Source organism: Camelus ferus, chromosome 13 (genome assembly GCF_009834535.1).
Source record: "Camelus ferus isolate YT-003-E chromosome 13, BCGSAC_Cfer_1.0, whole genome shotgun sequence".
Taxonomy (NCBI): Eukaryota; Metazoa; Chordata; class Mammalia; order Artiodactyla; family Camelidae; genus Camelus; species Camelus ferus.
The window spans coordinates 10,735,911-10,749,027 of NC_045708.1; the positions used below are offsets into that span (position 1 = coordinate 10,735,911).

At 33.5% G+C, this 13,117-nt stretch overlaps 1 protein-coding gene across 1 annotated transcript in view; it reads left to right on the top strand.

The window, feature by feature from the left end:
- SPEN (spen family transcriptional repressor) overlaps positions 1 to 13,117 on the top strand; it is a 76,030-nt gene that overhangs the window by 23,572 nt on the left and 39,341 nt on the right. The window contains 1 exon segment of the mRNA XM_032495259.1: positions 1,796 to 2,272. Within this exon segment, the coding sequence (XP_032351150.1) occupies positions 1,796 to 2,272 (477 nt within the window).

Here is a 13,117-nt window from a genome sequence, read left to right on the forward strand (position 1 = left end):
TGTCCTGACCTGTGTATATTAGCCCCTCTCCTAACCCAAGTCAAACTTTCTTTTTTTCCCACTAACTCTAGAATTATTTAGTACTAATAGATGAATCAAAGAATAGCTATTAGATTTCAGCTCTGCTAGCTCTTGTGCCTGCCTTCTGTATCTTCCTAATGGATAAGAACTTTGCATATTTATAAAGTATATCAGCTGTAGCAGTAATTCTCCTAGAACTATTGCCTTTTGCTTCTGTTATATCATTAATAACAACTCTTATTGATTAACATTTGATAGGGTGCTAATTTATTTGTGAAAATTTCTCTTAAGTCTCAGAGGAAATCCTTTTGTTTGTTAGACATTGAAGTATTTATCCAAATCCCAGAAATGTAGTGAATAAAAAAGGAGAAAATCATTTAATACCTTTAAGTAGGAAAGATAATACTGAATTTTTTGGCATGCTAGTTGCTTTTCATAATAGCAGCCAAAAGCAAAAATAGCCTAGGAGAAGGTATGGTTGCTACTAAGTGAAATAGTGGGTGAAGCTGAAGATTAGTGGAGACATTTGGAATCTAAGCATGTGTTGGGGACATGGTATTTATTACTTGTAAGATTTGCCATATTCTTCGTTGGAGAGATTCTAATTCTTCTATATTTTTCGTGATTCCATAATCACTTTTGATAGAAGATAAATCCAAAGGTAAGGTTGAGGAGAAACTCAACCTCAAGTTTGATATTTAAATGAAATAGTCTTTTAGGAACTCAGGAAATGAGTTCTAGTTTCCTACAAAAGTAGAGAATTTCAGATTTCTTTGTAGGACTGGAATTGGCTTTTAATATTAACGCATAATTGCATGTATGTAATTGTACATGCAACAGTTTTTGTACTCTTAAGAATATCTTACCTTTAGAATATCTTAGTTCCCAAAGTTGCCTTATTTCATCATAGGCAATTTGAGTATAGCTAAAGCCCTAAGAGAATGTATTTCCTGAAGCCATTAAGTACATATATTAACAAATTGAATCATGGAATAGGCATTTTAAAAATTATGTGGGATTTGATAGCACAAGGAGATAAAATAACTTATTCTTTTAGTAATTAAATTTATCATAGAATAGCATATGGTAACTGAATATTTTGATATCCTAGGTGGTTTTTTGGTTTGCTTTTCTTTTTAAGAGTCCATTTTTATTAGTAAATGTGATTGTTTGGGCACAGCAATTTACATAATTTAGTAATTTTTATAATTACCCAAGAAGTTGAAAGTTAATGAGAGAAAGTTACACTTAAATTTTTTTCTGTTCTTTGAAAATGCCCTCCTATTGCTGGGACATGGGCATGCATTGCAGTGGGGCTTTCATGTCTGTGTAAAAGATGTATCCTGGAAATTTTCCCTAAAATACATTTACGAAGTAAATAAAGTTTGGTATATAGTTTAATCAGATGAACTTTGATATTAAAACGACAATCTCTTCTTGTTCTATTAAATTTAAAGTAAAAAGGAGATGGCATATGTATATTTCTGTATATAAGCCAGAAAATCGCTAATAAAAAGAGCAACTGACTTGCATAGTCATGAAAGCCCCAATATACAATTAAAACAATGATTGCTCAGCTGTGAAAATAATTTTTGGAGTCAAGTAAAATGTTAAGCTTTGTTAGTGTTTGCTTACTCAGTAGGTTAATGCTGTTTAGAAAATGACCAGTTGCAAAGACAAAGACAATGCTGAAGTGAATATTTGCATGACTTGCTTTTAGTTTTGCTTTCCCCTTTCTGATTGATTAAATATTTTTCCCCCCTCCTAAATGCAGGGCTTCAGATAACAGGGAGCGTGCTTATGAACATAGTGCCTATGGACACCATGAACGGGGGACGGGAGGATTTGATCGGACAAGACATTACGATCAGGATTACTATAGAGATCCTCGCGAGCGGACTTTACAACATGGGCTCTATTATACTTCTCGGAGTCGAAGTCCAAACCGTTTTGATGCTCATGACCCCCGATACGAACCTAGGGCTCGGGAGCAGTTTACACTGCCCAGTGTGGTACACAGGGATATCTACAGGGATGATATTACCCGGGAGGTACGAGGCAGAAGGCCAGAGCGGAATTACCAGCACAGCAGGAGTCGGTCACCACATTCATCTCAGTCTAGAAATCAGTCTCCTCAGAGGCTGGCTAGCCAAGCGTCTAGACCCACAAGGTCCCCTAGCGGCAGCGGCTCTAGGAGTAGATCCTCCAGTAGTGATTCAATCAGCAGCAGCAGTAGTACCAGCAGTGACAGGTAGGTTAACGGCCTTTTGTTGTAACAGATGAGCTGTTGAATAAATTGTCACAAATTTGCTGCAATTAGTGGTAATGATTTTTAGCATATTTTTAAAAGAAAGTAATCTTGGATCATGTATATAATGAATGAAGAAACTTTGTTAGCATTGTGGGCATTGAATTAACCATTCTGCCAAGTACCTGAAGCTAAATGATGATTTGCAAATAGTTTCATCCTCCAGATGTGTTCAATATTAAAATTGCCAGAAAGAAAGAAAAGTGGTAACTTCAGTTGTATGAAGTAAATCTTGTACCACAAAATGTGATGTCTTTTTAAAATTCTTAATTTCTTACATATATAATAGTATCTTATTTCTATTATTTTGGTTGAAAATTTGTAAAAGCTGTTTGGTGAAATACATTGTTGACATGCTTATTATCAATGAGTGAATCAACTTATGAACACGTTTTAACTAATTTTATCATCAAGGTGATAGTCAATTTATAAACTCAAGTAGGAAAACTTTCTTTAAATTCAGGTTGTAACTTTGCTGTTGACTAAGGCTGAGTGAAATAGTTTCATTAGTTAGGATTTTTTTTACAAGGAGTTTTATTCCAAAGATGAAAACAATAAATTGAAAGTAATCTTAATAGGAAACAGTTTAGAAGTTAGGTATATAGGTTTTGAAATCATAGATCAAGGTAGACAGTAAAGCCTACTACTTTTATAATCTTGGACAAGTTACTTACACTTTCTTGGCCTCAACTTTCCTATCTTTTACAAGAATCATGCTTCATAAAGTTACTGTGAAGATTAAAATGAAAAAATGTGTAAAGTGCTAAGCTTGATATGCATATATGTTAAATACTGCTTTCAATAATTACTATCTGTAATTATTATTACTACTTCAGATGTTGATAGTCTTTGAGTATTTCCTGTTTCTAGTTTTATTATTCAATTTGTTAATCCCAGGTATTCTGGTGTTAAATTTAAGTGGTGTGTATTTTAAATTTACAAGATACGAATTCTTTGACTTGATCAAAATGCCAGATTATTTTTCCTATGTATTGCCTGCTTAGAATTAAGAAAAGTAAATGATCATGTAGTTGATGAATGGCCCCTTTTAAGCCTTCTAAATTTTCTAATTCAAAATAATAAATGGAAACATTTTATACATCTATTTATCTATCTATCTAGATATAATTCAAACATTCTGGAAGATTAGCATTAATTACAATGAAACAAATTCTTGGTTTAGGAAATCAGGGGAGTTAGGTTTTGGCTCCAGCTTTGCAGCTCTGTGACATGGGTGAAAACTCTTAACTTCTTTTTATTTCATTTGGTATATTGTTGAGATAAATTGACAATATTCATTTGAATTCTATAAATGGATTATAAAATCTTATGTCTCACTTTCTTTTACATAAAATTATCTAAAATATTCAAGTTTTAGTCATTTTCCCCAAATCTACCTCATTAAAGGGATGGCATCAGAACTTTTTGAAAAGCCAACCAATTGTGAAAATGTTGAAGTTAGACGAGAAACAAGATCTGGGCCTTCAGGGTGGCATTTAACTTTGGTGAGAGTTACACTGGTTTGGGATCTGGCCCTTGGCATCATGGGCTCAGAAGCTTGAACCCTGAGGTGATCTGATGAATTTGATGGAGCTAATCCCTGTTTACATAATAAAAATTAAAAAAATAGTTACATGCTTCTGAAATATTTACAGTCAGATAACTGCCACAAAGGCAGAATGAGCTAGAAATATCTACATGGGAACTAAATTACAACTGTAGAAGATATTTCCTCTTCTGTCAGCTGCCTGATTCATACTTAGGGCTGGAAATTTTTATGGTCTAGGGCTATGAAAGATATGTAGAACTTCAACAAGAAGAAATGAATTTTAGGCTAGACAGGGAACCTTGTGGGCAGAAGGAACAACTTGAAGAGATATAAGTGGGTGGAAGAGTGTTTTGAGAACAGCAAATAATTTAGAATGACTTAACCATGCTAATATTTTTTTTGGTTTTATTCTTTATGCAGAAATGAGCTGTTGAAGGATTTTGAGAAGGGAAATTTGTTGTTGAGATCTGTGCTTTAGAAGGGCATCTGGTGACTTACAATAGGAAAGACAGATTCTCGTTAGGAAACTGTTTCAGTATCTTGGAAAAGGAAGACTTGGACTTATGAGAGTGCATAAGTTGGGACAAATGGGAGAGACAGTGTACTAAGAATCAGATTATTTTGATTTATGAAAAAAGAATGAACTTTTTGAAGATATGACTGAATGATGAGCCTTTCGGTACCATCCTGTAAGAACAGGGCCTGATCTTCCTTTTCACACTGCAGAGCCAACCAAGTGTATTGCCTTTCTCTGAGTATGTGTTCAACAAGTGGCTGCAGCTCTTAGATACAGTTCTTAGTTAACATGAGGGATGAAGCAAAATTGATGTAAATAGTTAAAAGATTTGGTTCTTATATTGTGATTGAAGCAAGTACAGAGAAATAAAATCTTTTGGTGTTCAGATCATATCCATTATCCTTGGGTTCATCCCCCCTTTTTATCAGATGTCCTCTTTTCTTCTATAATTGTATTGATTTCAAAGTGTAATATTTTGAGATATTATGTTAATTCAGAAAGTTTAGTGTCCTTTTGGAAGAAATAAGTTCTTTAATGTAATCTTTAAAACTTGATTGTGAAATAGTGAGATTCCAAGTCCTTTAAAAATGTTTAAAATCACCATGTTATAGTAGACAAAATATAGCTTGGTTTTATCTATAGAAGCAAGTTTCTATTCTGCCTGTATGAGTGACTGGGAAATTAGTCACCCTCCAACTCCCTTAATTGTTACAGCTTTGGTGAACAGATTCCTAACAGTGCATTTCAAATAAGTAAACATGGGATTAATGACAGTCAAGTTGTGAAGTCCTTATACATGATACACTTACTGTTTCTGCCCAACTATTCATAGTATTTAACTGCTGAGAACTGGGGCTTCATGGTATAAACTTTTCCTCTGTGCAGCCCTGTGTTGCTGTATGTCTCTTTCTTGATCATTTAGGGAGTCACTTTTCAACATAAAAATTTAAGTACATGAATTCCACCAAAGCATTTATTTTAAAAGCCCTTGGTTGAAGTTCAATGATTTCTATAGTTTCCTATCAATTTTTTTTTCCTATCATGTTGTAAGAATTTTCTTTAATACAGGCTAAAGGAATTGAAGAGTTTGTTGAAAGTAAATTACTTCATCATATCCTTTCCTACTATCTTAAGGTAGTTTTACTTGAGCTTTATTGCCCAGTTTACTTTGATCATAACCAAAGATGATTAGGCCGGCTCAGGTCCCTGAACTTGGATAGAGGGGAAAAAAATTATGTCTTTTTATTAACCTGAAACTGAATTAAGCATTACTTCCCATTATGAAAGTAGGTAACAAAAAAACAGTAGATTAAGTGTGAAATTACTTTGTTCTCAATAAATATGCACAGGTAATTTGCTATTATTATTATACTTTCAGATATCTCAAAATGGGCTTATATTAATCATTTCTGGGAAATAGTTATTAAATGCAGTGTTAGGTATTGTTATTTAATGTTAATAAAAACATTACTGTGTGATAAAAATTTAAAGTATTTTAATAACTGTCAGTATAATTACCTTTTCTTGTTTCATCCCTTCCCTGTCAGTGGGTTACTTCCCTAAGTCTTTTTTTAGGCTAAAGTTAACTTTTGAGTTTATATTCAGCCATCCATTTGTTTAACATATATTGCTTTTTTGTGCACTGAATTTATGAAATAAGATAGCTGGTTGTATGGAACCCCAAGAATAGAGCCATTTTGGTTTAAACACTGGCTATGGCTAATCCAAAACAAAATCTACATATGTCTAATTAAGAGTTAACATGTAATTAAGTTAATCTGGCTGTCAATGGCTGGATGCATGTTTCCAGCTTTATCAGAAGCAGTCTCTTTTTTTGCCCTCTTAAAAATTTTTTTGGGCGTCTGGCTAGCGTTTTCCTTTTTGTTCCTTTAAATCCTTTGGATTTGTCTGAAGAAGAATATGTCAGGTAACTACAGGCTTTTATTCTTCCTAATCACAAAAATAGGCATTTAGATGGAAACTCTTAAAACAAATGCAGTAATGAGCAAAGATAACGACATGAAAATAACTGTAGTGGACAACATCTCATTGTCGTCTCTGTGGCTTTCAATAAGCCATGTGGCCTTAAATTGTGCTTTAGTTTACCTGTTTGAAGAAACAGAATTTTAGAGCAAGCTTTCTTCTTAAGTAGATTTTTTTGGGCAGGGGAGAGGGGCCAGGAAGTAATAAAATTTATTTTAACGGAGGTCCTAGGGATTGTACCCAAGACCTTGTGTGTGCTAAGTGCGCACTCTACCACTCAGCTATACCCTCCCCCTTAAGTAGATTTTTTTAGATTGGGATAAGTTGATATAAAAACTATTTAATGAAATTGCCTCAGTTTTTCCTTGTGTAGTTTATTATATTGTTAGAATTTCTTCTGAATTGTCATAAATTGGAAGATAAAAGGAAGAAGCTTGGAGATGGGCATGAGGAGAAAAAGACACAGAATCAGTTCCAGGGCAGGAAAACTAACATGTGAAATAGTCTTTGTAGTGTCGGTCTAAAGTAACAAGAAAAGCATATAGACTGCAAGCAATCAGACTTTTTCAACTCTAACCCTGTATTAAGATATGGCATGCTTTATGCCCCTCTCTTGTCCAGTATATTAGCTTTGCGTTAGGAAAATTTACTTTTTATTGAAAGGGAAATTAAAAAGATTTATTGATAATATTGTTTGTAGAACTTGTTTGTATATTTCTTTTAAATTATATGTTTTGAATAAAGTATATCAAAAGTTATCTACAACCCTATTAATTTTTTTTCTGCTAGATAATTTAAGAATGTTTTACCTGAGTTATAGTTAAATAGTAATTAGAATATTGAACAAATTCTGGATTTTTACAACATATAAAGTTAAAAGAAATGTGACCCTTTTAACTGAAAAAGGGTTAGCACCAAAGTCCCTAATCTAATAAGCATTTTTTTTTTTCCTATGAAGACCAATTCTGCTAATCATTTTGTGAACAATCTAGACGTTATAGATTACAGTTTCCTAGAGGGGGATTTATTCGAATATCCTCTGATCTATGATTTCATGAGGAAGTTTTGCACTTCACTTATTTTAGTTTATGAGAGAGAATTTCCTTTCAAGTTTATGTGGAAAAAATGTCAAACTCGCTGTCACCTGGGAGCTTTGTGAGAGAACATGGGTGAGGCTATTAAAAAGGTGGCTCCCCAGATGTACACTGGGTATGGTGGCATTGCATGTATCAAAGTGATAGTGACAGTGTACTTCCCATTTCTTTTAAAGTATGCTTATTTAGAGTGTTGATTGGGGGAAGGAATGCTCATTTTTTAATCTGTTGTATATAATTTGCTATGATATATATTATGTGCTAGAAGCTGTCAGATGTGGCAGCAGTTTTAACAAATACATGAAGTAAGATTTTTTTTAAAGGTGTTAAAAGAATTAATAATTAGCAGTTTTTTGGGTGATGGTTGCAGTGTTTACTTATAAACACATTTGTCTGAAATTTTATCATCAAAAGTGCTCTTATCTATAATAATGAGTAGTAGACATAATTTTTGGATTTAGTTGGAGATAAAATTTCTTTTGTTGCACTGTGATTCATTATTCTCAGATACATTTTATGGGGTAAAAAATACTTTGTATTCATGTGGGGTTTTTTTGACAGAATAAAGTAATTACCACTAAAACTAATAACTTAATCTCGGAGGAAATGATATAACTGAAGTAAACCGTATCTGGGAAGTTGGTGATTAGAGACCATGATTTTTTTCCTGACTATTCTGTTTGTAGCTGCATAGGATTAAAATGAGAGTAGAAATTAAGTTGGTTTTATTGCATAATACCAACCTTTCTCTTCTTTGCTACTCTGTACCTGTCAGTTTGACATGAATCATTTAAACTAAAATGGGATTTTTTTCTTCTTTGAGTGTGTGAAGAGAAAATACCTGTGCTCAGAGACCACTGAAACATAAATTAAGCTAACTAAAATGTGAAAATCAATGATTAGATATTTATTGATTTTGGGGGATAACAACAAGTGAGGTGTATGTTTTAGAAGCATTCAGAGGTCTTTGAAGGAGGAACAGTAAAGGTTTATCAGATAGTCTTTAAAAGAAGCCAGAGTCAATGGTAATAGTCTTAGGAAGGACTTTTTTCTTTTCTTTTCTTTTCTTTTCTTTTCTTTTCTTTTCTTTTCTTTTCTTTTCTTTTCTTTTCTTTTCTTTTCTTTTCTTTCTTTCTTTCTTTCTTTCTTTCTTTCTTCTTCTCTCTCTCTCTCTCTCTCTTTCTCTCATTGAAGTATGGTCAGTTTACAATGTTTCAGTTTCTGGTGTTTAGCATAATGTTTCAGTCATACATATACATATATATTCCTTTTCATATTCTTTTTCATTATAGGTTACTATAAGATATTGAAGAGTATCTGCAAATCTTGAACTCCCATTTTATCCCTTCCTACTGCCTTTCCCCTCCCTGGTAACCATGAGTTTGTTTTCTATGTCTGTGAGTCTGTTTCTGTTTTGTAAATAAGTTCATTTGTGGGTTTTTTTTTTTTGATCCCACATATAAGTGATATCATATGGTATTTTTATTTCTCTTTCTGGCTTACTTTACTTAGAATGACAATATCCAGGTCCATCTATGTTGCAGCAAAAGGCATTATTTTATTTTTTTATGGCTGAGTAGTATTCCATTGTATAAATATACCACAACTTCTTTATCCAGTTACCTGTCAATGGACATTTAGGTTGTTATTTGTGGTTTTTTTTTTTTTTTTTTTTTTTTGGAAGGGGGAGGTAATTAGGTTTTATTTATTTATTTGTTTGTTTTTTAAGGAGGGTACATGAACCCAGGACCTCATGCATGCTAGGCATGCATTCTACCACTGAGCTATATCCTACCCCCTAGGTTGTTTCTATGTTTTGGCTATTGTAAATAGTGCTGCTATGAACATTGGGGTTCATGTAAAGAAGGATGTTTCCCTACTTTTATCTCTTGTCCCTTATTTTCATTTAAAATGAAAATATTTGCACTCTTGCTTTAAGCCTGAGTAACATTGCATTTTAAATATTCATTTCTGGATTTCACAACCATTCTTTGCCTGTTTTATTATTTTGTCCTTCTGCCTCATTTTTACTTTTTTTAGGTAGTTGATTTTATTTGAGATTTCAAAAGGGAGAATGTCTTGCCAGAAATCAATACTATGAATAAAATGTATTCATTATGCTTGACCTTTCTGGCTATTAAATGAACTTTTTATCTTGAAATTTGCAACTCTTATTTGGCATGGATGGTTTTCTTGACTGTATGATTATTCTTTCCCTAATATATTGGTATCTCAGTTCTTTTAAAAGTTACCTTCTTGGAGGGAGAAGAGTTGGTGGAAAAAAGACAACAGCAGTCATGGTAGCGTGTCTGCAATCCCAGAGAGAACTATTAGATTTAAAATCCACATTAAGTTTTGCCTCATTTTGAGTGGGGCTTCCTTAAGTACTATTTCTTTCCAAAAGAATAATCATTTGCTTATTTCCTCCTTTATGCAGTTTTGGGCTGTTTAGCAGCATGGAACAGATGTTTAGCAGTGTGTGCTTTGGAGATACATACCCCCCCAATATATTAATATATGTGTAATTTATATATATAAAAATATACATATAATTTATTTGCATATATATATATAATTTTTAGTTTTATTTTATTGGTAGTTATTTTTTCCCATTCCCATTAGTGGCAGGCAAACTGAAGAGCCCACATTTTGGAAACACATTCCTTTCTAGACTACTGAATAGTTTGTTATTGGGCAATAAGCTACACACTTCTGTCTTTTGGGATCATGTTAGCCAGCCAAGCCTTTTTTTGTGCTAAATATGGAAAATGGAAATGTTTGCTTTTAAATTGCTCTGGTGGGCTTAATTTCCATTATGGAGATCTATAAATAGATGTTTCCTTTCTGTTTTTCCTTTTTTGTCATGTTCCACATTTCAATAAGGCTCTTGAGAGATGTAGGTGTTATCAGCATTAGTGTGCTGTGTGGAATAAGCAGTTCGTTTTGGAAGCAAATATGGGTCAGCCCAGCACTTGCTCTGTATTGGGAGCTCTCCTTGATTTGAGATCCTCTGCTGTTATGGAAATGAGAACAAGGTAGACTTAGCTCTGAGAACTAACGAGGAGAGCTCATTGTGTGCTGCCTGGGCAGCCAGTGCCTCTGAATATTGTGGGGAAAGCTGGGAACTGCTTGTTTGTGACTCAAACCAGCCTAAACTGGAATCATCCTGTTTGAGTTGGCTGCTTGCCACCTCCCAGAGGCTTCCTCATTTTGCCAGATTTTCTGCCCGGCCTTCAGCCCAGGGGGCGGGATGAGGCGAGGCGACGGGACCAGGCTTGTGTGCTGTGACTGTGCAGGCTGCGGGGAGGAGCCGCTGGGAGGTGGCTGCCAGTTACCCCGGGTCTGTTACTGGCAAGGAGGCCCTTCAGATAAGGGATTGAGGACTCAAAGACCAGAAGCTGGTGTGAGCTCTGCCATTTTCAGTACACATTTTCGTTGTTATTCCCTTATTTTAACTGTAGCTTTGTCTTCTGCTTTTTAGAAACTAAGCCTTGGAGAACAGCTTCTGCCAGAAGTAAAGAAATAAATAACCAACCAACCAACCAACCAACCAACAAAAATTCCTCAGGAACTTTGCTTTTAGTTGTCCGTCTGTTTGCATAAAGAACTCTCTCATATTCCTTTTCATTCTTTCTACTTGGGTTGTGCTGGGGTTTATTTTGGTTTGATTGATCCTTAGGCGGAAGGAATGAAAATAGATTTTTTGAGGTAAACTTGTGATTTGGTGTCTTGTGAGTTTTAATCTTGATGTAAAATTAAAATGTTGCTTTAGAATTAACAAAAGAATTTAAAGTCCTAAACAACACACTTTAAAATTAGAAATGCTATGTTAAATTGTATCTGACTTGAAAGCAAACTCTTTTAGAAAAATGTTTAAATCGCAAATTTTTAGTGTCATGGCTGCTTTGTGCATATCCCCTTTCTTTGCTTGCCTCTTTGAGAAATAAGGGAATTAAATAGGGAAATAACGGAGCTAAAAACATGGCCTAATTCCTGTCACCAAAATAAACCCCAGCACAACCCAAGTAGAAAGAATCAGAGAACACCTGAAAGTAACTAAGAAATTTTAAAGCCACAAATAAGAGTACATTTATTTATTTTTGTCTGTCAATGCCAGGACTACATAGAAAATGTAAATTTCATAACCTTGCTTATGTTTTAAACTTTTAGAATGAGATTGAAACCTCTGCTAATCTTTTTTTTACTTATGGTAAAAGTTAACCCAGAGCAGTTTTGGTGACCTTGTTCTTCTTTTTTATCCTTTTTGGGTTGTTTCATTTGGAGGCTTTCTGTGGTCATTTCTCAGAAGCCATGGTATAATTTTACCCTGCTGTGAACAAAGAGATCATCCATGCACAGAAGTAGAGGAAAATGTGGCATTCTCATTTTAAAATAAACATTAGCATTTTCTTAAGCTCCAAATAGCTGAGATTTCATTACTGATACCCTCTCCTTAATTTTTTTTTTTTAATTTGCTTGGAGTACAAACTGAGTGATTGCCTTTACTTATAATGGGCAGTTTTGTAGTTACTTCTCCTGTGAGAAAATGGAAAGGGTACCCTCTGATAATTTATTTGCTTAAATTATTAGTTATTCATTAAATGCTACTGGGGTTTTACTACTGCTAGAAATTATATAAAGTCACTTCTGTGGAACATCTTCCTCAGTCTACTTTGTAGGATAAATGAACTCCCTCTTTCCAGGTAGACAAGATAGTTCACTGAAATATGTATATTTTAAAATTAACTTTATAAAATAGAATTGGTTTTTCCTAAGAATCTCAGAGTCATACTCAAACTTGGTGTAGAAGAGATCAGGAATATGTTTGAAGATATGAGGGTAGTGATATATATATAGTCTTAGAATCAGATGGGAAAACGTACATAATTTAGTAAAATAAGGTTGGAAAAAGGTAAAACCCAAAGTTCAAATTTACTTGTGGATTTGGTAAAGGCTACAGCATTTGTACATAACCATTTGAAATTTAAAAAAAAAAAAAAAAAAAAAAAGCCAAACAGTTTTGCTTGACTTGTATGCTGTCTTGGTTTATGCCTTTTAAACCATTTAGTTGTTCATACAAAAAATAAATCTGGTTTTATATACATTTTTAGAATGTGGCTTAGTTAATAACCATTTGAGTTTATACCATTAAATTAAATAAACATTTTTAAAACTTGTGTTAATTATTGGTATAATCCCAAACAAGGTTTTCTTTTTTTAATTTATCAGCAAAGATAGTTTGTAAAGTTTAAAGTGGTAAGTACCTAGGAACTAAGTTCCACTTTTTCTATTTCTTTATACTTTTAAAGTGGAACTATATCCTTTTAGGAATCAATCTGCTCACTTACTAGAGCTATCTGGAATTAAAATGAGAAATATATGTGACTTTAGCAAGACAACACACTGACATTAGTTTTTCCTAATGGTTTTTAAAAATACTATGACAATTAGTTTATTTATTTAAAAAAATTTTTAATAGGGATACTGGGGATTGAATTGAGAACCTCATGCATGCACTCTACCACTAAGCTATACCCAACCACATTTTGACTTGTTTATTTATTTATTTTTAATTTTTTTGCAAATTTTTAAAATGTGCTAAAACCCTTAAATGTTACCTCTCATAAATGACGTTTCTTTAAGAA